The sequence below is a fragment of the Pezoporus occidentalis genome, unplaced genomic scaffold (assembly GCF_034315485.1).
Source record: "Pezoporus occidentalis ecotype Australia unplaced genomic scaffold, CSIRO_AGI_Poc_V1 ctg130, whole genome shotgun sequence".
In the NCBI taxonomy this organism is placed as follows: Eukaryota; Metazoa; Chordata; class Aves; order Psittaciformes; family Psittacidae; genus Pezoporus; species Pezoporus occidentalis.
This window is the reverse complement of record NW_026913104.1, coordinates 294993-318456: the sequence shown is the minus strand read 5'-3', so window position 1 is coordinate 318456 and position 23464 is coordinate 294993. Positions and strand designations below refer to the sequence as shown.

Genomic DNA, 23464 nt, shown 5'->3' with positions numbered 1-23464 from the left:
TGGATGTGAGTGTGGATTTTGGATGATCAGGTATGGAAGTGCTCCAAAGCCCCTGTGCGGTCCCCCAGTGTGCTGATGTCCCCTAACACCTCTGTAGGAGGCTGCAAGCAGCAGGCACAGGGCTGAGATGAGATCTGGTTTTGATGCAAGGATCACGGTTCCTATAGACGATGCTGGGTGCCTTTGATGCACTGGAGAGGAGAAAATTTGTACTGGTTCAAATTGTGGCTCCTGAGCTTAGGAAACAAACCTGGTTCACTGCTGCACGTGGATGCAAAGACTTGGTTCCAGGCACCTCTGAACACTGGCAGTGCCCGGGGGAATCCTTGGCAGAGCTGGGAAAACTGGATTTGGGGACCTGCTCCCAGGGGCACCTCTGCAGGTTTGTGGCTTGTGCCCACTGGAAGCCTTCATCACTCAGGAGCGTAACTGACTGTCCCAGCAGCAGTGCTGTGTCCATTGGGTTGACCCCGCCACCTCCATGTGTGCTGCTGGCCCCGGCTTCTGCGGGGTCTCGGGGTGGTGGGTGCTGGGGGTGCAGCACAGAGCCCCTTTGTCTGACAGTAATGTCCTGTGACAGCGCTTGAAATCCGAGTCCTGGCGTGCATTCCTGACACTGGGAATCTCCCTGCCTCCCGCACCACGGCCTCAGTGATTCCCCACGCTGCAAGGTGGGCTCATGGGGAAGCGCGGTGAGGTCGGGCTTCGTGTGGATTTGCCAGCACCAAGCAGGGAGATGGGAACGTGGCAGAGCTGTGGCACAAGTGGCGGCCAATGGCCAGCCTGTAATTTTCCTGTGCAAATACTATTTAGAGCGCGATGAGAAAAGCCCTTTTGCTAAGCTACGGAGAAATCTTTCTTGTCCTTTAATTCTAGATGAAGGGGATTAGTGTGAACATATTTAACCTCTGACCCGTGGACAAAAGCATTATCAAATTTAGTTGCTGAATGGCTCCCATTTAACTGGACCAGGGCAGTATCTCAGCATTTTCTTTTCCCCTTCCCTCCCTTGAAAGCTTGGACGTCCATTGTTGCCCCTGAAGCACGGGGGGATGTGGCTGCCCTCCTTTGCTCACATTTGGGAGGCTGGTTGGAGACCCTGTAAGGGAAATCAGCCTGGTACAGTCAGTGCTAGAGCCATAAAGGCTTCAAATAGCAAGCGAGCCCCCCAAAAAGCAAAGCTTTCTGTAGATGGAGCTGGCTTCTTGGTTCTCTTTGGTGCTGTCCGTGTGCCTGCCTGGGGAGGCTTGGAGGACCTTGCCATCCCTCTGGAGCGCAGAGCAATGGCTCTCAGACCCCTTCGCTCCTCGTTTTGCTCTGGAGCAGGAAGGAAACCACACTCCGGCCATCGCGGTCCAGGGTGATCCTGGAGGATGCTCGAGGGGCTTTATAGAACAGGGATAAGTGCGGGCGAGGAGGCGGCCGGGGTCTCCTGGTCCGGCGCAGGAATGCCGAGAGGGGCCTCCCGTCAGGAGCCGGTGTCCGTTTACAGTGCATCTCTCATAAACCCGGCGGCGGGGGCGAGGGCAGGGGGACCGGCCCTCCTGGTATGTGATTGATTATCTGGTATTTATGCCATTGAGGACTTTTCAGCGGCTCGGGGTCAGGAGGTCATCTCATGTGTCTTGCTGCAAATCCGCTTCCTTTTGTACAGTGCGGGCTGGGTGAGCAGACACACAAAAACAGCTTTTTCTTTTCCTTGGGAAAAAGGGGAGGGGGGCGGGCTGGTGTCAATGAATTTTTTTTTCAGCCTTTCCTGAATAGTGTCCTTTTTAATTCCAAAGAACTTTTAATTAAAAGTAGCAGGAAAGTTCATCTCGACAAGGTTTAACTTACCTTAGCAGTTACTTTTGTCCCCCGGGATTCGCGTCTCCCCACTTTACACAAAACCCCCCAAGAAACGGGGCAGAGGCTGCTCTCGGGGCCGTTTCGCGGCTCCCCGGGTTTACCAAGGGGCCTTTTCATCTTTTCTCTCTCTTTTTCTTAATGATGGGGGTGCAGCAGCACAAGCAGATGCTGCGAATCCCCGCTTTGTGCCTCGCGGCAGCAAAAGGGTCATTTCATCAGCTGCGATGTGAACCAGGGCTCCACAGGGACGGAGGATGCCAGAGTGGTGCCAGCCTGGCTGGGAGAGATCCACGAGTGGCGCGGGTGGGTGACGGGCGGGATGTGCCAAGCAGGGTGGTGGTGATGGTGGTAGTGATGGTGCTGACGGTGGTCTCCCATGAGGTGGGATGCTACAGTGCACCACAGAGAGCAGGATGTAATGCCACTGACCAGGGGCAGCATGTGCTATCCCCTAAAACCCTCCTGGCAGGGAAAAGCATGTGCCCACCGTGACGTGCCCATTGGCAAACACTCATGGTGGAGAATCTTTGGCCAGAAAGACCTGGAGGGTGCTCATGGTGGTCCAGAAATGCTGGGTGAGGGTTTGGTCTCCTCGCCAAAGGTCTTTGTTTAAAGATGAAGCTGTTTCTAATGCGTCAGTTTAACTCTGCTTCAGGAAGCAATGGGAAAAATACACTGGGTTTTCTGCAGAAAGTCAGATTGTTTTCTCAGCTGGTTTCACTCCGAATTCCGACTGGGAAGAGGAAATCTGGGAAGCCGGCGCAGTGATGACGAGTAAGCAAGTAGATGACAGCTTCCCTTCTGATGTGGTGGACAGAAGCCCTGCTGCAGTTTGCCATCCAGCCGCCTCCGGTTAAACACTCATCCCCTTGGGAAGGGCAGGGATGGTTCTGCAATGTGTGGCTTCCTTGGGAATGGCAGGGATGGTTGTGGCATTGTCCAGCATGGAGAGAGATGGGACAGGCTTAGGGGAAGGTGGCAGTGAGAGATGTTGCACATAGATACCCAGAGTGGGTTACTGTATTGCTGGTGTTACAGGGCTTCCTGTGAGTGTGGTTTGTTGGTACCATAATGCCTGATGGGTTCTGGAAAGGGAAGGGTATCTCCGTGGGTGCGCTAGGTTCTTGGCTGTATGTGTTTTATATATATATATATATATATATATATATATATATATATCTTGATACATTCTGATAGATGCTACAATGAAGAGGCTTTAGGGACCACAGCCTGGGGAGGAGGGCACGCCCCCGGCTTTCACCAGAGGGCTTTAGGGTTTGTAAACATCTTCAACCAACCGTTTGGCCTAAAACCGCAGAAACTAGGTTCAAAAGCACAGCGCACTGTAGGTGCAAAGCATCCGCAGTGCATTCCCAGGCTCCCGTGCTGTTGGGAGCTTGGGAAACTCTCGCCTCCCCCAGCTGGGAGGTGGAAGTGCAGTGTAATGGGGCTGGCCCCTAAAACCTTCCTCTGGTTTCCCTTTCTGAGTGTGGGGTTTGCACAGCGCTTGGTTTCATCAGGAGGGAAACCAGCTCATGCTCTGTTAGTGCAGGTTTTGGGAGTGCTGAGCACGCCCCATCCTTCCAGAGGGCAGAATGCTGCTGGATGCTGCAGCAGCCGAAGCATAGAAGCAGCACTTCCCACATGCTGTGAGAAGGGCTTGGGCAGGAGATGCCCAGGGATGGCCTGTCCCCTGTGTCTGGATTGATGCTGTCCCCAAGGAGCATCCCTCACAGGGCAAGGAGCTGCCTACATCCTTTCCTTTGCAGGCGGGGCTCCGTGCGCGAGCTCCACATCCCACCCCAGAGATAGGGGACACGCCATGGTCCTCCTTAGCAGCCAAACCCCCCATCCCAAATGTATCCCTCAGTTAAGGCTCGTTTGGAGCCACGGGCTGCCTGGCAGTGCTTCGCCCAGCGCGGGTCCAGCTGCTGCCGTGATTGACGCAAAGCCAGTCTATAAATAAAGTCTTTCTCTCCTCTCATAAAGACTTCGCGGTTTAGTTTGCTTTCAAGGTCAAGATCAGACCTTTCTAAATAAACACATATCAAAGGATCATTAGCGGAGCAGCTCTGTTAAATTGAGATATTAACTTCTGTCAGCCGCGCGTTTCCTTTTTGTTCTGTAACTCACGACTGCGGCGGGTTTTTATTATTTTGGCCCTAGGCGGTAGCATCTGGCTTCTGTAGAGACTGTAAAAATTAAAAAGCAACACAAATCATTGCGAGTGAAAAGCAGTAAATTCAATGATAAGAATTTCAAATTAAAATGTTTCGGCGCTTTTATATTCCGCGAAACATGAAACGAATGAGTTGTGTGCCTGTTGCCATAAAGCTGCCGCTGCTAATAGTCATTGGGCTCTTTCCTCCCCACCCGCTCTCCCTCGTAATCGTTCTTGCCTGAGCAATCGCAGAGCGGCACAGTGGAGGAAGGTAATGGTGATGTTGATGACGATGGTGATGGTGATGGAGACCGTGGTGATGGGGATAGGGGCGAGGTGCCACCGATGGGATCAGGGGGAGCAAAGGACCCTCTGAAAGGGATGTGAGAATGGGATGCTCCCATCCCACTGCACACAAAGGGAGATGGAGAGGTTGAGCAGGGAGGGTGTGATAATTCAGTGGTCACTGGGGCACAGGACCGCATTGTCCCTCAGGCCCAGGTGGTCCCTGGAATAAAGTAGCCTGGCGGGAGCAAGCCACCCATGCCAGAGATGCTCCTGGGATTGCTGCCTGTGCTTCGAGCATCCTCCACATACATCCCAAGCTGGTGATGGGCTGGGTGGGAAGCATCTTGTGCATCACTGCAGGAGCAGAAAGGAAGCATTTAGGTTTGGGCTTGAGTTTGTTTAAGCATTGGTAAAATAGCAAGTAGGTGCCAGGGGCAGGGGGCATGCCCGGCCCTCCTGTTGCAGCCAGGGCAGCCGCATCCAGCCTGGCCGCATCCAGCCTGGAGGAGAAGCAGCAGCATCCCCGGAGCAGGCAGCACTGGATGCTTTTTAAGAATTAATTTCCTGTAGTCATCTGAAGTTGGGAAGAAAGCTGCCCTATCTCAGAGTAAATAATAATAATGAAACAAATGCCCTCTTGGGAGAAGTTGCCTTCCATAAAGATGTTAATTAGTGCAGAAGCTGAGCCACGGAGTCCAGAGGCAGCCTTTGAAACCAGGATGATTTGGTGACTGTGGCACAAAACACACGTCTTGTTGTGGTTATCATCTGGTTTCCCTCTTCCCCCCCCTTTCTACTTAACCATGAAGGTTGTTGGGGCATTGGGCTCCAACCAAGCAGCTGGCACATAGCGGGTGCCCCCTCAGCACTAGAGCGGGGGGGGGATAAAGGGCTGCCTCTGCCATCCTGACATGACACCCTTAAAAACCCACACATCTGTGTGTGCAGGCACTGCTTATCCTACAGCAGCATCCCAGGAAGGGCTCCTTTGCACTGCCCTGTGGGTTTGCCCATGTGATGTCACCAAAAAATGCTTCTTTTGGTTTCATAATAATCCTGAAAACAGACACTGAAACTGGGTTAATCTTCTTACTCCAAGCAGCGTGCATCCCCTGCCTTCCCAGGGCAAAACTCAGTGCTGATGCCATGGACCAGCCTCCTGGGATGCTGGTGATCACTGCTTCTACCTGTCCTTCATCACCCATCTTCCTCCTCGTCGTGGTGCCAGTGGGACATGCTCAGCAGCTCCAGAGAGCCCTCCATGCCGAGCTTTCCTGCAGGCAGGCTGGGAAGGGGGTTACCTGCAGCTCTCCAGCTGCAGTCACGGATATTTTCTTCCTGCCCTAATGCTGCTTTCCATGCACAGCAGCAGCCTGCAGCCTCCCCTGCAGCTGCAGCCAGCAGCATCGTCCGGGAGGTGGAGGCTGGTAGGGAGCCCTTGACACGCTGACAAAAACACATCAAACATCCCTGAAATCTCATCTCAGGGAGCAAACAGCCCTTGGGTCCTGCTCTGTGTGGCCAGGATGCTTTGGAGCTCTCAGCCTCAGCCCCAGCGGATATTTTGGTGCACTTCTGTGGCGTGAGCATCATGTAAGAGGTTACATTAACTATGAAGGTGGAAGGAGGAGCAAGTCTTGTCAGAGACCCGAATTTGCAGGACATGACATGAGGGTTTGGGTGTTTTATGGTGGGTGAAAGGGGCAGTCATGGGCTCTGTCGGCATCCCTCGATGCCTGCACCCTTGTGCCTGCCGTACCATGGAGCCCTCCTGATGTGCACCTCCGCAGCCTTTGATTCCAGGTTTCTAATCCTATTGATTATTGCTGTGGTGGATGGACACATCTGCCTCATTTTTGAGTCTCATAGCATGCTCTGAGGGACGACAGGGAAAAGATGGCAGCATTGAGAGGAGGATTCGGGGAGGAGCACTTGGCTTTGCACATCCCAACCGTGCCTGGAGACCGCCAGAACCGTGCTGGGCTCAGCAGAGGGTGCTTCAGTGGCACCGGTCCCCTTGGTCCCTTCCTTGCCACCAGAGCATTGCCAGGGGTCTGGGGACTGGCAGGGAGCTGGGAGGATGGCGCACGCGTGTGTGCACACGCACAGGGGGAAGAACTTGAAGTCAAATGTCTGAAAGTCAGATCCCTTTTTAGTATGAATTTGCTGTATCTCATTCTGAGCACTAATTCCAATTTAATTGCAAGTGGCCTGAAGCCTCTTCAATAGGAGTAACAAATGGTTTGATTTTGTAAACTTCATCAGACTGCATTTTAAATGCGACACACTAGCCCGGCTCGAATGCCAATGAAGCACTGAAGTAGCTCTCTGTTTACTAATTATCCGTTTTTACTTCAAGCCACGCTGGCTGGCTTGTCTGATTAAATCGGATTTGTGGGATAGAGAACAGCTAGCAGAGTTTTCTCTATAGTAAACGAGATTGAAACTATGGGCCGCCTGGCTGCACACTGTAAATTATATTTCCTTTTAAAGGGGACGTGTCGCCTTTCTCCCGCCGGCGCACCTCCCGCATCCTAAACTGGGCTCCTCGCCGGCGCGGGAGGGAGCCCACCCTAACCTGTCCCCACACGGGGGTTTGCTCTAATCCCTCCTCCCGTGGAGGCAGCGGCCTCGATGCCTCGGTGACAGCAGCATCCCCGCTATGTCTTGGACAGGGGCGGAAGCGCTTCTGGCTGTCACGCCTTGCGTCTTGCTCATCTTTACATCTCACAGTTGTGCTCCTTTGGGATGAAGCCGCTGGAGGACGGGGATACGCAACTCCATCCTTGCAGCTGTAGGGTCCTTCCTCCCTCCAGCGCTCATCCATCCCCTAAAAAACACATTTCAGACCACCTGCTATTTAAAACTGCCATGAGATGCCCAACTGGCATCCAAACCCAACCTGCTCTGGCTTCCGCCTCCAAAGCTGGCGGCAGCGCCAAGAGCCGCCCCGTTAATAGGTCATGGCTGGTGGTGACTGGCGCCAGGTCTGCCAGAGGTACACGGCACCGGGGGAGATGGGCGAAGGTGGCTGCTGAGCGCAGCGTGCCAGGGCCGCGCTGCACCTCCCCGGTTGCTAAGACCGGTTTGTGAGCTCGACCTGCGCCGCCCCCCCCTCGGTGCCTATCCTTGTGCCCGGGGGCTTTTTGTATTTTAATTTGCTTTTGAACGTCCTGCAAAATTAATGGCGCGCTCGGGGCCATTGTGCGCTGTACAGTAGAGGGAAGGGCCAGCAGCGCCCGCCGGGAGCCGGCGCGTTTCCCAGGGAATGAATTGCTCGCCCGCCTTCACCCCTTTTAATTGTTGACAGTAAAAAGCGTTTAAATGCCGCTTAATTTGTAATCATCTTCCCGCAAAAAGGGGAGAAACCATTAAAACGTCAGGGAAATGAATAAATCCGTCTCTCACTGGTTTGGGGCAGCGGCGTTCCTTTATCGGGGGTGATTTTTCTTCCAATGGCTGAGGCTGGCTCGGGATGCACTTGGGGTGGGAGCAGAGGGATGCGCTGCGGCTCGGACGCCGGGCGAGTCCCCATGTTGCCCGCTGCGGCTTTCCTTGTGGCAAGCACACCCTCGCGTGAGCTTTCCCATCTTTTCCCACCTCCCATCCGCTCTCCAAAGGAACAGGGACACGGATGCGCAGCCATCCTCCATACTGGGCTGGCACCAGCCTTCACACCCTGTGGAAGCTCTGCTCTTGGAGGGTGGTTGGCGCTGGGTGCCCTGTGAGCTGTGCTGGTGGAAGTGGACCTCCCCATTCAGGGTGTTGCTTTATTTACTAATGCATCACCTAAAAACCAAACACATACAATTCCGAAGTGCCTTTTGCAGGTTGTGGTGAGCAGCACCGCTGGGGGACACCCAGCCCCGGGGACACCAGCACCGTCCCCATGGACCGGTGGGTGCATCTCCCATGCGTGCACGAGGCAGCTCATCCCCATCGCCGTGGCTGCCGGAGTCGGAACGTTCTTCTTTCAAGCGGGGGCCAATTAGTTTCACAAATGAGGGCCCTACGGTGCCAGGGAGGATTTGTTACGGCCCCGCGCGCCGGCCGGCGGCATTGTCCTGCCCTCCGCCCCCACGGGAGCCCATTGTCCCCGGCCCCAGCGGGGGCTGCTGCCAGCAGATTTATCGGGGCCGGCGTCCCGCCGGCCGGGGCCTCCGCTCCGCAGCTGGCCACAGCGCTAGGGCTCAGCCCCGGGGACCTTTGACCCGTCCTGCTGTCACCGCCGGGGCCGCCGAGGGCTGCGGGGCCGCATACCTCTTGGGATTTGCTCCGCACGGCCCGCTAACCGCTGCCGCCTCCTTCTTTATTGTTTTGATATGTTTTTTGTCTCAGGAGCGTTTTGTCCGCAGCTGCGTGGGGGGCACGGAGCCCGCTCCCCCCTGGAATAAATCCCTGCGGAGGCAGAAAGGCAGCTCCCGTGCGGGGCTGCCTCTTGCTGCTTTTATTCTTGTTTCACTGGCGGTTTTGCAGATTTTGAGGCGTTTCTGGGCAGCCTCAACAGGGCTGGGGCTGAGCATCCCTCCGCAGCTCCTGCATCTCTGGAGCCACAGTGTGCCACCGCCCCATGGCGGGTGACAGCACGATGCCAGCACACATGGACATGTCTCCTTGCTGGCTGGTCCCATGCCAGAGGAGTGGAGCTGGCCAGGAGGATGCTGCCAGCGCATCCTTAGCCAGCACCTGCCTGCATGCCAGGGAGGACTGCGGCACTGGCACCGCTGCGGCAGGTGCCCACTGCTTCAGGTGCGGTGGCACCAGTGGGGTCCCCAGGGCTAGTATTAGCAGTGTGGCAAGCAGCTCCCCCGCCCTGCTGTTCCTAAAGGCATTGCAGATCCGTTGGTTACCGTGAACATCTTGCTGCTGCTAATGAATTGCTAATACAATTTTCTAGATAATTTTATTTCCATAGTCCTCACATTTTAATGTCTCCAAAAAGCTCGCGTTTATTTGCTTAATCTCCCTGCGTAATACAGTTTGCACTGACACACGGGTTCTGAACAATCAGCTATGCATAAACGAAAACAAATAGTTTAATAACACAAGGGTCTGATATTTTTATAGGTGGTGTATAAGGATCTGGGCTGAGGTGGTTTTCCCTGCTTTTGCTGTTGTTTTGTTGCAGCCTCTTTTATACCCATGGCTGGTCAGATGGAGCTCGTGTTTGTACTGGGGCTCAGGATTGCAGGCGATGCATCCAGCCCCTGCTCTCTGACTGGTTTTTAGGGTGATTCTTGGGTTCCCTTTTCCCCTGGGTGTTACAAGGTCTGAGCTCTGCAGCTCTCACAGGTGCATGGGGAGGTGGTGATTGACCAACAGCTGCCGTGCATTGGGGCATCTCAGGGCTGGGGCTTCTAGCTTCCTCCAAGGCAATAAAAGCCCCTTCCCTTCCACTGGTGCTTCCTTTCTAGGGCCAGCAGCAGCCAGGTTGGTGTGGCCACAGCCCTCAAAGACACAGCCGGAGCCCCACAGCTCTTGGGGTCCCCGCTGCTGCCAGAGCATCCCTGTTGCCGGTGCGTGCAGGGTCCCGAGGTGGGGCAGTGGTGCCAGCAGTGCCTAAGCCGGCTCTCTGCCTCTCCCGCAGGTACAGACATGGCTGTTTTCTGCCTGCTGTGTGGCAAGCGGTTCCAGACGCAGAGCGCCCTGCAGCAGCACATGGAGGTGCACGCCGGGGTGCGCAGCTACATCTGCAGCGAGTGCAACCGCACCTTCCCCAGCCACACCGCGCTCAAGAGGCATCTCCGGTCGCACACAGGTACGGCACTGGGCAGCTCTGCCCCAGGCGTGCGGGGAAAAAAGGGAAAGAAAGGTGCAGCTGTCCTCAGCGTGTGAGGGAACAGCGGTTGAGGCTGTTTGGAGTTAGAAGTGGAAAACAAGCAGCATGTGAGAAGTAGATCAGGTATGAGGCGGCATGTGACCTTCTTAGGGGCTGCACGATCACACCCGCTCATCGGCTTATGAGTGGTAGATGCACATAATCAGCCGGGGCTCGGCCCTAATGGGATTAGGGTGACCTGCACAACGTGGAGCTGGTGCTCTGGGGCACTGCCCAGTGCTGTGCAGCTCTGCTGTGCACTGCAGCCAGCACCACAGCTTTCAGTAGCATTCCTCACCCATCCAATGTCAGTTGGAGGCTCGTGCACCCTCCTCATCTGCGCTGTTGTTGCTGGCAGGGTGCAGAATGGGTGCCAGGTCAGGATGCCTCCTCTTTTTTCTCCTGTTAACAGCATGCCCATACAGCCTCAAAAGGGGACATGGAAGTGGCTGCTGGGGATGTGCAGGCAACATCACAGGAGGGTCGCTGCATCTGGGCTGTGGCCAGCAGCTGCCAGACCCACACGTGGGCTTGGGCTTGGGGTCCTGGCGTGGGGAATGGGAATCATGTGCCGATGATAAGCACGTTAATGCCGAGTGGTGGAGCTATTTATAGCCGGTAATCCGGTGACCTGGGCTGCGGGTCAGGCCATGCGTGTCCCACCGCAACCTCTGCTGCTTCAGAAGCTCCTGGCTGTGAAAAAGCACCAGGATCTTCAGTGCTTCGGGGGTGTTTAAGTATGCTGAGTGGCTTCATCCCACCCAGATGCAGGATGCTCGTGCTCCTCCTGGGGCTGGAGCACTGTCTGGCTCCCATTTACATGGAGTCTCCTAAAAATGGAGCACATGGATGTGCTGCCTGCCTCAGGCTGCGACATCTTTGAGTATAGGATCAAAACCCAAGGTGATCATTTGGCACTGGGCACAGGGAGGTGAAATACAGCAGCCAACAGGCACCGCCTGCCTCGCCTTTGGAGGGGGGTCCAAAAGGCACCCCTAGCATCCTCCTCCTCCTCCTGCAGTGCCCAGCCAGGGCTGCAGGACTTTGCTGCGGCACATGGGGAGAGAGTAAAATATCATTTTAAAGAGGAAGCGAAAGCGCAGGCATGTGAGTATATAACGAGAAGGACAATTTATGCCCAGGCACGAGTGCAGTTTGACACGGGGATAATGAAAAAACGTAGGTCATTGTGGATGACTTAAGCCTTCACAGCTGAAGAAAATGTATGAAATGCGGGGAACATTACACGCTTGGCAGCTCCGCACATCTGCAGCAGGACAAGTGAAATACAGTTCGCCATTCTTTACCATAAACTGTGCTTGTAGGGTATGCGGCACAGAGAAATTGTAATTACAGTGACAAGACAAATCAGTAATATTTAAATATTCATGAACAAAGTCTCGGACGATCAATCTATCTTTATTGTCCTTGCCTTCGCGGCTGTAATAAATAAGTAGCTGGAGCCCTCACCTTTCCTTCAAATCATTCTGCCTTCGGTGCCGAACCAGAGTTCATTTATCAGCCACCCAGTCTGGAGCAGAGGAGACACCCAGGCCCGGGTCTGTGCCAGGTGGAAAGGCTGGGAATTGGCGGTGGGGTGGTCGCAGTGCCCCCTGTTCACCTGCCCCTGCTGTGGACCCCAGCATGAGGATGCAGGGGCCGAGGTGCCGTGCTGGGGTGGCTGGGACACCCCCGGGGTGGTGGCGGTGGGTGCCAGGGTATCTTCATGCTGGCGAGCTGGCTGGGGCTCTGACCCCCTCCCCGTGCTTGCAGGCGACCACCCCTACGAGTGTGAGTTCTGCGGCAGCTGCTTCCGGGACGAGAGCACGCTGAAGGGCCACAAGCGCATCCACACCGGCGAGAAGCCCTACGAGTGCAACGGCTGCGGCAAGAAGTTCAGCCTCAAGCACCAGCTGGAGACCCACTACCGGGTCCACACAGGTACGAGCCACGGGGGCTCTGCGGTGAGGCTGGCAGTGCTGGGCTGGCCCCTGGTGCCGGACCGGTCCCCTGGCAGAGATGCCGGCAGCATGGACCAGGGCGGCGGTGGGCGGGGGTAACAACTCATCGGATGTGCGGCGCGTAGCTGTTGTAAATAGAGGATCAATAGTCAGATCGGTTTTGCTGTTCATTACCCGGCTATCTGCTGTCGAAACCGGGCAGTTAATTACAGCCCGGAGGCCGTGGGCCCCTGCTGACGCCCCATCTCCCACAGGCGAGAAGCCCTTCGAGTGCAAGCTGTGCCACCAGCGCTCCCGGGACTACTCGGCCATGATCAAACACCTTCGGACCCACAACGGCGCTTCCCCCTACCAGTGCACCATTTGCCTGGAATACTGCCCCAGCCTCTCCGCCATGCAGAAGCACATGAAGGGCCACAAGCCGGAGGAGATCCCCACCGACTGGCGGATAGAGAAGACCTATCTCTACCTCTGCTACGTCTGAGGGAGGAGGCAGCGGGGCCGAGTGGCAGAGGACTGGGCAGAAAAAACCAACACCAAACCCGCAGCGTCCACGGCCTTGTTTTGTTTTCGGTTCTCGTTCATTGCTTCTCTCCAGGAGGATCCCGCGGCTCGTGCCGGGGCACAGGGACGCACCGGCCCCTTCCCGGCCCCATCCGCGCCCCCTCCCCAGCTGCTCGTGCGCCTGCTGCCCCTGCCCCCTCGCTATGGGGTGGCCCTCGCCCCTCGCAGCCCCCTGGGAACTTGCTGCCCAGCCAGCCCCTCCATCACCACTGTTGCCAGCCATTGGTGCTGCCAGGAAGACCGTGTGGAAGCATGCGTATGGCCGGTGCTTTGGGAAGGCTTCAATTTCTGGTGTCCACTGTCACCACATAGACCCCACTGTGAATGCCCCGCAGAGGACCCAAGCTCACGTGTGGGTCTCGGACTCCATTTTGGGATGGCTCCCATGCTGCCAGGCTGCAGCATCGCAGGTGGGAGAGTGTCAGCATCAGGCGAGCCGTGAGTGCACTGGTGAGAGCATCCCGGGGATCCCGGCCGTGGGAGGGTGTCTGGGACAGGGAGCCCGTTGCCACCCTCCCCTGACCAAAGACCTCTCTATGCATTTCCCCTTCTCGAGGGGTGAGGGCAAAGCGCCTGTGGGGGAATGCAGCTGGTTTGGTGATGCGCAGTCGGTGGCACCGTGGGTGCTGCTGGTCCACAGCACCGCACCCAACAGGAGGATCCTCTTTCTCCTGCTCACTGGGGCGCTGGGGGGTGCCGAGTGTGGGGTTTTGCCCTGGCTCAGCTGCAGGAGCCGCAGGCGAGGGGCGCCCGGCGGCTTTGCTCGCCGCTGCTTTTGCTTTTTGTTGGGTTTCGTTGACCTTTCTTTTTGGAATGTTTCTGCATTTAGCACATTTTACTTGAAATTACCTCGTTTTTTTGTGACCTCATGAGCTTTTATTGATTTGGGGGGACGGGGGAAGGCGTGGCCGGGAAGGCGCGTGCCTCCCGTTGTGCATTATCCTTACCAAAACTGGTATTTTTTGCCCAGCCCCATGGGGCTGGGGGCGTCGGTTCTGAAGCTACCTCTTGTGTTGGTTTTTGTTGTGTTGCTCCTTGGCGGTCACGGGCTCCGCGGGCTCCGTCCCGTGGGGCGCTGGTGGCCGTGACTTTGGGTTTGGGTTTTTTTGTCATTTTGCTGCGTTTGGGTGAAAAGGTGGGAGGGAGAGTCAGGGCGAGTGGGACGGCACACAGATGCGCTCCAGAGGGGTGCCAATGGCCCCTCTCGGCTTCGGGTGCCAGTCCCGCCTCTCCTGATGCTGAGCAGGGATGCGGCTGCGGGAGCAGCACCCTCCCTCGCACCCCAGCCCAGCCTTGCACGCGTGTGTGCCTCCGTGTGCGGGTCCTTTGCTGCTTGGCGTGGGGTGGACGCCGCTGTTGTACAATCCGGGATGTGACTGTGGAGAACGGCTTGTTGAATTGTTGTGCCTAAGAAAAAAATGAAAAAAAAAAAAAAAGAAAAAATATAGAAAACTATAGACAGACCCCCCAGTTCTTTGACACGGGAAGTTGCTGCAATCCCTGGCGCGTGCGCGGTTGCTCCCTGCGGTGCCGCGGGTGCCACGGTGCCGCAGAGCACGTGGCCGAGCTCATGTGGCTTTTTTGCTTTAACCTCCCCTCCCATCCTGCTGCCCCGCTCCCTTCCTCCATCCCGCCCTCTGTGCCCTCGTGCCGCAGCCTCCCAGCTGCAATGGTGTTGGGCTCGGCGTCGGAGCGGTGCCACCGCCCCCGTATATATATATATAGAAGTCTATATATGTGTATCATAGCAGTGAGGACCAAGCGCCCTGCAGGGCCCCGCAGCCCCGGGCTCCCTCTCCCCTGGCTTGTTGTCGGTGTCGTGAGCGCCCGCCCGTCCCGTTGCTCTGTGTTGCCGCTCGCTCGTGGTCCGGGTCTGTCGCTGTCCTCGTTCCGTCTACCTCAGCACCTCTCTGAGCCCGGGCGCAGAAGGTGCCCCAGTTCCCCGTGGGTTTTCTCAGAGTATCTATCTATTGGCTCCTATTTTTTGTACGACTTGGGCCCCCTCCCCGTGCCGTTCGCTCCCGTGCGGTTCTGCTTGCGAGTCCTCTCTGTCCTCTAGCCACAGATGCCGTTAGCTAAAAGTTTCCTGAAAAAATAAAGAAAAAGAAAAAAAGAACAAAAAAAAATATAAAATGAATAAAAACCGTTGTGGTGTCTCCTAGTTGCAGCTCTCCGCATCTGCCTTCGTCCTGTGTAGATTCAGATGCATTTCTTTGTAAGACTTCAGTGTTTCTGACAGAGGAATAAAAAAGACAAAAAAAAAAAAAAAAAAGGAAGAAGAAGAATAATATACTGCTGCAGGTTTTTTTCTCTCCATGTGTCACTAAGTGAAGTTCGTGCCTTCTATAGCAAAGAGAATATTTTTTACATCCTACTAACGGTAGATTTTTTTGTAGTGAACATTTTTTGTATTTTTATTTATAAGTCTCATAAGGAAAATAGCAATGTTCAGTTGTATACCTTGAATCTGCAGTTAGAAAACAAAAAACAACCAATAAAGTTAATTCCGTTGTCTCGGCCTGATGTCTCCTGTTCCTGTGCCTGCTCGAGGAGGAAGAGGAAGGAAGCATCCCATCAGCGTGGGGCGAGCTGCAGGGGGACCACAGTGGTGAGTTTGGGGGTGCTGGGGCTGTGCAGGGGGGTCCCATCCCTAGACCAACCCCGATGGGCAGGGGATGCTGACCTCCCTGCGAATGGGGAGCAGTCCTGCACCCATGTCCTGGGATGTGCAGCTTCCCATCCCGCAGCGCTGCCCACGCTGCTGCCTGCCTGCCTGCGCAGCTCACCAGGGAGCTGAGCAAGTTTGCCTCAATGAAAGTGAACTCGTTCATTTAAACCTGACTGCAGAGTAGTCTGGCCCCCTGCTGCGTTAATTATCCTGTAGTTCTCGACTGATTGCTGTACACTAAGCTTAAGCCCTCCTTTATTTATTTACTGACTACATTAACAGCAGCGCCTGCTCTCCTTTTGTGCTGCAGCAAACTGTACGGCACAGCATGGATCGCCGTGGTGGGGCCAGGTGGGTGCTGCTGGTGTCACTCGCCCATGCCTAAGCCTGATGGGTGCTGCCTGCACCCCACGGGTGCTGCCCACCACCACCTGCCTGTGCATGACGATGCAGTTAAACATTCATTACGGCACAGCTGGTGTCACTGCAGGCAAAGCATCACTTCATTTTTCCCAGGGATGGATGAGGTGTGCCAGGCTGGTGTTGGGCCCAAGCTCATCCCACGCCCTAGGGCTTCCCAGCAGGTTTGAGGTCTATGTGCTCACCCTGGCTCCTGGTGCTGGTCCCTGCCTCCCAAGAGCTCCCCCAGCAATGCTCTTGAGGTGAGGCTTTGGGCAAAGGGGAGAGACCGTTGGGCCAGGTTCAGGCAAGCAGAGGTGGTGCCACAGCAGCACCCTAGGAGAAGGGACTGGAGCCTGGCTCCGGCGCTCAGCCTGGCATGGAGGCAGTGGTATAATAACGGGGAAATCGTCGCAGGACCGGGCCTTTGTCTGCACACTCGCGCAGCAGCTGGGAGCGATTATGCTGCAACAATGTTCTGTTCCATCAACATTATGTCCTCATTAAACCTTTATTAGGAGATTAGATTCAGATTTATTGATTTATTTTTTTTTTTAAAGAGGAAAATCCAGGCTCCACTCAGAGAGATGCCTAGAACTTTTTCCCGCATGCAGCACTTCCCAAAGCAGCAAGAGGGTAAAGGGAGAACCTGGATCTTTCCTCCAGCATGGGTAAGCTGCTCTTACAGGGGGTAGGACCATGGAGCTGCACAACGGGGTTAGGTTGGATGCAGGATGGATTCCTAGTGCAGAGGAGGATGTGGACCAAGCCCTCACCAACGTGGTCCGTGGGATGCGACGGCAGAGGTGGGCATCTCACGGGGGGTCCCCATGGGCAGGAGCAGGCTAGTGAGGCTGGCTTGGGGGTCCTGTCACCCCGCTTCCCCCCAGAACATGAGGGCTGGGTGGCATCACCTGCCTGGGTCAATGGGCCCATTGGATTTGTCTGTTGGAGCGTTTGATGTAACATGAAGGCGGCTCATTCCAGAGGGTGTTAATTGCCCACTGCAGTGATCAGGTCTGTAGCACCATCGATCTCGGCAGGATCAATGGGCTGATTTAGTGTCTCGTGAACTCTTTAACTGGACACCTCATCAATAGGCAGCCACTTACAGACCATCAGCACATTAGTGCAGGCCGGCGCTGGCAGGAGCCTGCTGCACCCGTCCTCAGCCCCCCGTCACTCAGTGGGAAGTTTTCCTGCAGGTGACAGCTCCAGGACACTGCACGGGGCCCTTGGTCTGGGGCCAGTGCGATTCAGGGTGGATGTAGGGGAGCCAGCCACTGTCAGTCCACCTCCACTCCACCACCACCAGACCAGTTGTATGCAGTGGTGCTCCCAGAGCCCAGGATGGGCTCTCCCCTTATCTCCAGAACTTCTGAGGATGGTGCCCATGCTCAGGTATGTTACCGGCGTGAGGAACGAGCTGTACTTTTACAGTCTCTCGGGCAAGCACTTGGGGCTGGGGACCACACCATCAGTGTTTCTTGCCACAACACTCCCATCTCTGGGAATGGTAACTGCATTGAGCAGCTCTGCTCCTTGTAGTTTCGGCTCAACTCCCTGCTCTGGGATGCAGCCAGCAGTTCTTTTATCTCCTCTTAGCCACATCCCCTGGCAGGGATGGAGAGTGGGAGCTGGGGAGGGGGGCACTATCAATAGCAGTCGGTGGCCTTTCAGGTCTCTTCCAGCACCACGTGTCCAGAGAGCCAGTCCTGCTTGCACCCCGGTTAATTTGCTGTTGGCTGGCACTGCTGCTCTGCCAGCTTACTGTATGCAGGGCAAGAGCACGATGGGCATCTGCCGGGCGACTGTGCCCAGGGGCTACGTATCAGGAACAAAGACCTGCCGGGAGCCCCACGAGCAGGCGGAAGGAAGGGAGCACATGCATGGGGCTCCCGGTGCTCCGGGCACAGAGGTGGGGGGCTCCCCGGGACAGCTGGGGCGAGGGGCAGGGAGCCTCCGGGGCGAGGGACGGGACCCCCGAGCAGGCGCAGCCCAGACCCGGGGCGGCGGGGCCGCTGTCCACGGTGCTGAAGCGGTGGCTGCAGTCGCGCCGGGTTGGGGCGAGAGGAGGGGGAGGCATTTTGCAAGGCTTGTGCAGAGGTCATGGGTGCCTGGGGGCTCTCCTCAGCTCTGCCTTCCTGCTCAAGCGCTGCTGCTCCGGAGCTGGGGGAAGGCGGTGGATGCACCAGCCTGTGTCAGCAAACGCCAACGAGTCCCAGAGCTGCGGAGCAGGTGCTGGAGCAGGGCAGCTTGCGGGGTCCCCACCTTCCCTGCCCCGAAAGGCAGGCACCTCTTAGGCATCCCTCCACACCGACCAGAGGGTACCCAGTGTGATGGTGTAAGCCAGGACGGCCACCAAGTAGGCCCGGAAGAGCAGGACATCCAACACGTAGCCCACTTGCAGCCACTCACGGGCAACGTCGCGGAACTCCTCGCGTTTCTCCAGGAACTGGCGGATGGCGGTGATCTCGCGCAGGACACCGTGCATCAGCAGGGAGCCATCTGCCTGGCTGGCAAAGGCCGGGGTGGGCCTCATGGCCCCCACCGCCTCACACTCCCGGGGGTCCTCACAGCCGTAGTGGTTCAGCTTGGCTGCAGGATCAACAGAGGCAAGGGAAAAAAAACTCTTTAGACGGAGAACTGGGATTCCTGTGGGTGATCTGGGCATCCAGATCACCGTGTAAACAGGGACTTCGTAGATGGGTAAGTAGGATCCAGTCCCCTTAGGATCCCATGGTCCCTATCTGCGCATCCCTTACCTGTGCTGTCATTGTTCTCCACCTGCCTGGAGATGTCTGAGCTCTGTGTCCCAGTCTGGCTGAAATTCTTCCTGTCCCGGATGCAGAGCAGGACAGTGGCTCGTTCCAGCAGCAGGTGCTTCACCCACGCAGGGACGTGGGGCTGCAGGTCTTGCTTGTGCACCAGGCGCACAATAAGGATGGTCTCCGTCAGGCTGATGACGAGCAGCGCCATGCACACCACAAAATAGATGCCTGCAGAGATGTCAGTGAGGTGAGTGGCCTGCAAAAGCTTGTACACAGAGGGTGATACCCAGCAATCTCTCCCACTTTTCTAGGGGACCTGGGGTCTCTGTACCGGGCAGCAGCTCCTGCTGCTCCAAGCCCAGGGCTGCTGTGGCACTCGCTTTGGCAGGTAGTGCCACCATACCTATTAATGGGGTGCCGACAGCAGTAGCCGGCAATGTGTCAGAAACGATGATGAGGAAAACTGAGTAGCCCAGCAGGAGGGTGATCTTGAAAGAGACCCTCTCTCCACTGTTGGGAGGTAGGTAGAAGCCCACAATGTCCATAACCATCAGGAAGATGCTGGGGAGCAGCAGGCTGACGGTGTAAAAGAGGGGGCGCCTCCGGATGACTACCTGCAGGACACAGGGACAGGAAAGGCTTAGCAAAGGGTGGAATCAAGGGCATGAGGTGGTGCAGCTCTCTGCCAAGGCAGGCAAGGGTCATGGGGTGCACTAAAGTGAGCCGTAGGAAGGGCTCAGCGCTGGGAACCTCCTGCCTGCAGGTAGGAGCACCTCAGCACAGGGCTGCTGGGTGATCAGGCAACAAGAACAGTGGCAAGACCCTTCCCTAGCACCCCATCCCCAGGAACCGTGACAACCAAAGACCCTTACGTAGAACTTCATCTCAGCATAGCTGTCGCTGCTCTTGACGCTGAACTCCTGGAATTGGGTGAGGACGTAGAGCAGCTCCCACTCGCCCTGGTTCATGAAGACGCTCCGGTCGAACTTGACCAGCTCCGCCTGCCGCCACAGCGAGAGGTTGATGTCGCGAACTGAGGGGCGGAGGAGAGGTGAGGACCAGGGTGCCCGGCCCCAAGCTCTTCCACGCTGGGCGCCTGCCCTCCCCGCAAGCATCCCTGGTCCGCTGGGGCCATCTAGAGGGACGAGCCGCCTTCTGCAGCCCAGCGGAGGGGAGCGAGGTCCGGCCCACCCCGAGCCCCGGCGTCCCGGCACTCACTGTGGTGCAGCCAGCTGGTGAAGGTGAGCGAGCAGTTCTGGACGTCGAAAGGGAAGTTGTAGATGTCCAGGCTGCAGGCGGTCATCACCTGGATGGGTTTGAGGTTCTGCACCTCCCCGTGGTGGTCAACGTAGACGTAGGGGACATGGGGGGACTTTCCGACGTCCACACTGCAGGGCATAAGGGACAAACATGGGCTGGGGAGCACTGGGCAGGGATTCCTGCTGCCGAGCTGCGTTTGGGAGGGGAGCTGCCCAGGAGGAGGGGGTTTGTCCCCGGGAATGCTTTCTGGGCAACACTGGTGAAGGCATGCCTGCATGACATCACCTCTGGGCTGCCTGGGCTGCTGCCCTCTCCCAGCTCAAGGAGTGTCTGTGTCCTTGTCCCGACACTCTGGAGTTGGTTGGGAACACCTTAAATCCCCACGGAATGGGCAGGATGCCGGCTGGCTTCGAGGGAAGGGCCGGCAGCTCTGCAGCTGCCCTCGCATTGTGCTGCCTTCACAAAGCCTTTCTGCAGCTATCTGGATCCCACCCCCGGCACGGCGGGTAATTACCAGCAGTTGCGGTGAGCCAGCATTGGAAATGGCCCAAGTGCTGTTCCCCATCTGCAGCTCGCCCGGTGCGGGGAGGCTGCCAGCTCTGTGCCGTGAATACAAAGTGCCCGGCGGCACGTGCCCACAGTGGGCAAGGGGGCCCAGGCCCATACCGTGTCCCCTCTGGCCACACTCACAATTCGTTGATGAGGATATCGGGCACCCAGATGCTCTCCACAGGGAGGGAGATCTGCGTCAGGTTGTCGAAGCGCGCCGGGTCCCACCTGAGGAACTCGTCCGTCCAGTGCTGTGACAAGGGAGAAGGGGCTCGGAGGGTGAGGGCTCTGCCACCCCACTGGCACCCAAACCCTCCCAGCTGGTGCCCGGCCATAGGAACCAATCTTCAATGCCATCTGGGAGGGAGAAAAACCTCATCGTCCAGCTATTACCACCCAGCAGTGTGAAGCATGGAGCATGAAAGCCGTGCCTCGAGGTTCATGCCCTGCAGAGATCTTGCCATCCCTGGATGGCTCCCACCTTGCTGCACTCCAGCAGGCCTGCACACCTCTCCCGTGGGAAACCTGTGTTTGCAGGGGTGCCAGGCAAGGAAGGGTGAGTTTTCACAGTCTCATCTGCTCACCTGCCTGTACCAGATGTAGGTGGTCAGCACCTGGTTCTTCTCATCCTGCAGGAAGCAGAGGACATGGTGTTGGCACAGGTGTTATTGTCACTCCAGCAGATGAGCAGAGTGTCCCAGGAGGATGCTGCATGCTGTGGTACCTTCCCTTGCTGTGGACACACAGAAGCTGCCCACCTCCAGGCAGCCCAGAAGCTGGGATGGGAGCAGAGGACTCACCACGCTGAGGATGGCGTAGACCATGAGGTCGATGGCCACGTTGGTGGTTGTTCGCCAGTCCCGCACGGGCCGGGTGCCCTTCTGGTAGTGGGTCAGCAGGTAGTGGGACAGCCGGCGCAGGGCAGGCTCCGTGGGCTCTGGCGTCCAGCCCTGCCGCCGCGTACCTGCCAGCAGAGGGAGGAAGGAGGGATGAAGGGAGGAAGGCTGCTCACACTGGGGCGGTGTCTGCAGTCATCCTGGCCTGTGCTGTGACCATGGGATGCTGCTGGCTGCCATCCCAATTCCTCCCTGACCAGCTGGGCTTTTCCCATCAAAGTTCAATAGGAATCTCCTGATGGGAAATGTGCCTGCCAGACCCAGCACCTTCTACAAGTCTCTTCTGCTGTGCAGGCGATCAGCGCTATGACCTTCCCCCAGCCTTGGAGAGCAGAGCTGCCGTCTTCCACCACCCTGGACAGACACCAGGACAGTGGCAGTGGGGACCACGCGGGACTTGCTGCCCCCGGGTATGTTTCCTACCACTCACTCCTTCCAGGGCATCCTTCTTTGCTCGGCGGGTGGTGGTTAGAGATGAACCAGGATGCTAAATTCATTTATTAGTGCCTTGGCGTTTGATTCCTGTGGAAACAATCCCTCAGCCCGTGCTGGCAGTGTTAATTGTGGAGCAAATTGCTCGTGGTGCCCGCGTCCTCACTGCAGGGCAGCCGGTGACGCCGTGGCCGAGCCAGGGCAGCGAAGCCATGCTTGTGGCTTTGCTCTGCAGCACGGCCAGCCCCGGTGTCCAATTCCCACTTAATGAAAGGGACTAATTGGAATAGATCTGCGGGAACTTGGGAAAAGCTGCTGGAAGGAACTGTAATCTGTATTTCAAGCTAAATATCCCCAAACCCACAGCAGCTTCAGCCCCTCTAGCCTGCACATGATCGGTAATGCCAGGGAGCCAGCCAGGCTCACGACCCTCGCCCAGGCAGGAGTGTGTGGATGGATGGAGCAGAGGGGGATGAGAGGCAGCAGTTAGGGTGAGGGGAGGAAAACAGGCGCTGCCGTCACTGCGGCTGTGGCCTTTCCTGCTGCAGCTGGTGGAGCTGGCCCGTGCCTGCGCTCCTCCTTACATCCGCAAGCTCCAGGTCTGGGTGCTCTGGCAGCAGGGAGATGGCTTTGCAGAGGGAGGAATGGGCTGCTCCGTGCATCTTCCACAGACACCCCGCAGGTCTGCGTCCCTCCAGCATCACTAGGGCAAGAGCATCCCTGCTCCTCCTCTGCAGCGCTGTGGGAGAAGGTTCAGGAGAGGGGAGCGGTGCCCAGATGAGAGGGGCTGTCTGACCCAAGCTACAAATCACTGGAGACTTCCAGCTCCTTTGGTCCAGACCACCTCAATGATTTTCCTACTCTTTCCCAGGAAGGTTAAACAAGAAAATACTAGCGATAACTTGGGAGTGTTTAGGCAGTTGGTTTTGCACCATGCAGAGCTGAGATTACCAACTAGGCACAGCATCGCTTCTGCAGGCTGTCATCCCCAAAACCCAGCTCTGTGTTAAGAGGGATCAAACATCATGTTAGAGAAATCCCTGGATGGGGTGGAGGGCTCAGGCAGAGGGAGGCAGGCAGGACATCACCCTGTTTCTCACTCTGTCCTCAGAGCTGGGACTTTGCATGCTCCCAGAGCACCTCAAAGCCCCATTCCGATATCACCCTGTGCTACTCCAGCATGCAGCAGCTCCAGGCTTTCGCACCAGAGCTCTCCCACTCTTGGGCTCTCCCGGGTACGTTGCTTTTCGGTAGCATTGAGGTATCTAAAAGCATCCTTGGCGTGCTGTACGGCACTGCTCAGGTTTGGAAAGGGGTTGCACCATGCCTCTTGGTGCCAGGAGCACCCCGTTCTCCCCAGCTCTCCATCCCCTTTGCCTTACCTTGGCTCTGCAGCGTCGAGGTGAGAGGCAGCAGGGCCAGAAGCAAGCCGAGAGCTGTGGGTGTCATGGCTCTGGTGCTGCGCTGGCTGCAGCCGCTGCCGCCAGCCTCCGCTGCAGCAGTGGCCCGAGCAGGATGCAGGCAGCACGCTCTCCGTGCTCGCTTGCCTCCCACCGTGGGGTTTTGAGAACGCCCAATTAATCTTGCAATCAGCCTCTCCCGATGCATCAAGTTTCAGGCTGGGAGGATGTGAGAGGAGCCCACCCCGCCAGCTCCCCTGGGGCTCCCCTAGCCCCTGCCCAGGTGCCTGGCTGCAGGAAAGCGGGTTTTGGGGTGCAGGCATCCTGTCTGCATGCAGCAGGAGTCAGGGGAGGGGATGCTGTCGGTGCAAGGAGACACTCAACAGTTGGCATGTCAGAGATGGGGTCGTCTGTCCTGGGAGGTTACAGGAACATGTCACTGGGGGAGG

The 23464-nt window shown here is 56.9% G+C and overlaps 4 protein-coding genes across 6 annotated transcripts in view; 2 read left to right on the top strand and 2 right to left on the bottom strand.

The window, feature by feature from the left end:
- SIDT2 (SID1 transmembrane family member 2) overlaps nt 1-7822 on the bottom strand; it is a 553125-nt gene extending 545303 nt beyond the window's left edge. Inside the window, exon 1 of the mRNA XM_062608580.1 lies at nt 7816-7822. The gene's annotated coding sequence lies outside the window, so the exon portion shown is untranslated. The remainder of the gene's footprint in view (nt 1-7815) is intronic.
- The window catches only part of ZBTB16 (zinc finger and BTB domain containing 16), a 70435-nt gene extending 55276 nt beyond the window's left edge, over nt 1-15159 (top strand). For all 3 annotated transcript variants that reach the window (XM_062608589.1, XM_062608588.1, XM_062608587.1), the window contains exons 5-7: nt 9885-10055; nt 11889-12056; nt 12331-15159. In XM_062608589.1, the coding sequence (XP_062464573.1) occupies nt 9885-10055; nt 11889-12056; nt 12331-12560 (569 nt within the window). In that variant the 3' untranslated portion in view covers nt 12561-15159. The remainder of the gene's footprint in view (nt 1-9884; nt 10056-11888; nt 12057-12330) is intronic.
- UBE4A (ubiquitination factor E4A) overlaps nt 1-23464 on the top strand; it is a 130252-nt gene that overhangs the window by 61593 nt on the left and 45195 nt on the right. The gene's annotated exons all lie outside the window — the stretch shown is intronic.
- Nucleotides 16197-23064, bottom strand: LOC134158557 (5-hydroxytryptamine receptor 3A-like). Its single transcript, XM_062608615.1, has 10 exons — nt 22998-23064; nt 21381-21383; nt 21088-21251; nt 20872-20916; nt 20429-20538; nt 19697-19866; nt 19351-19511; nt 18882-19092; nt 18473-18706; nt 16197-18305 (listed from the first exon to the last, which is right to left on the bottom strand). Exons 1-10 carry the CDS (start codon nt 23062-23064, stop codon nt 18007-18009), a joined length of 1464 nt encoding a protein of 487 aa, XP_062464599.1. The 3' UTR covers nt 16197-18006.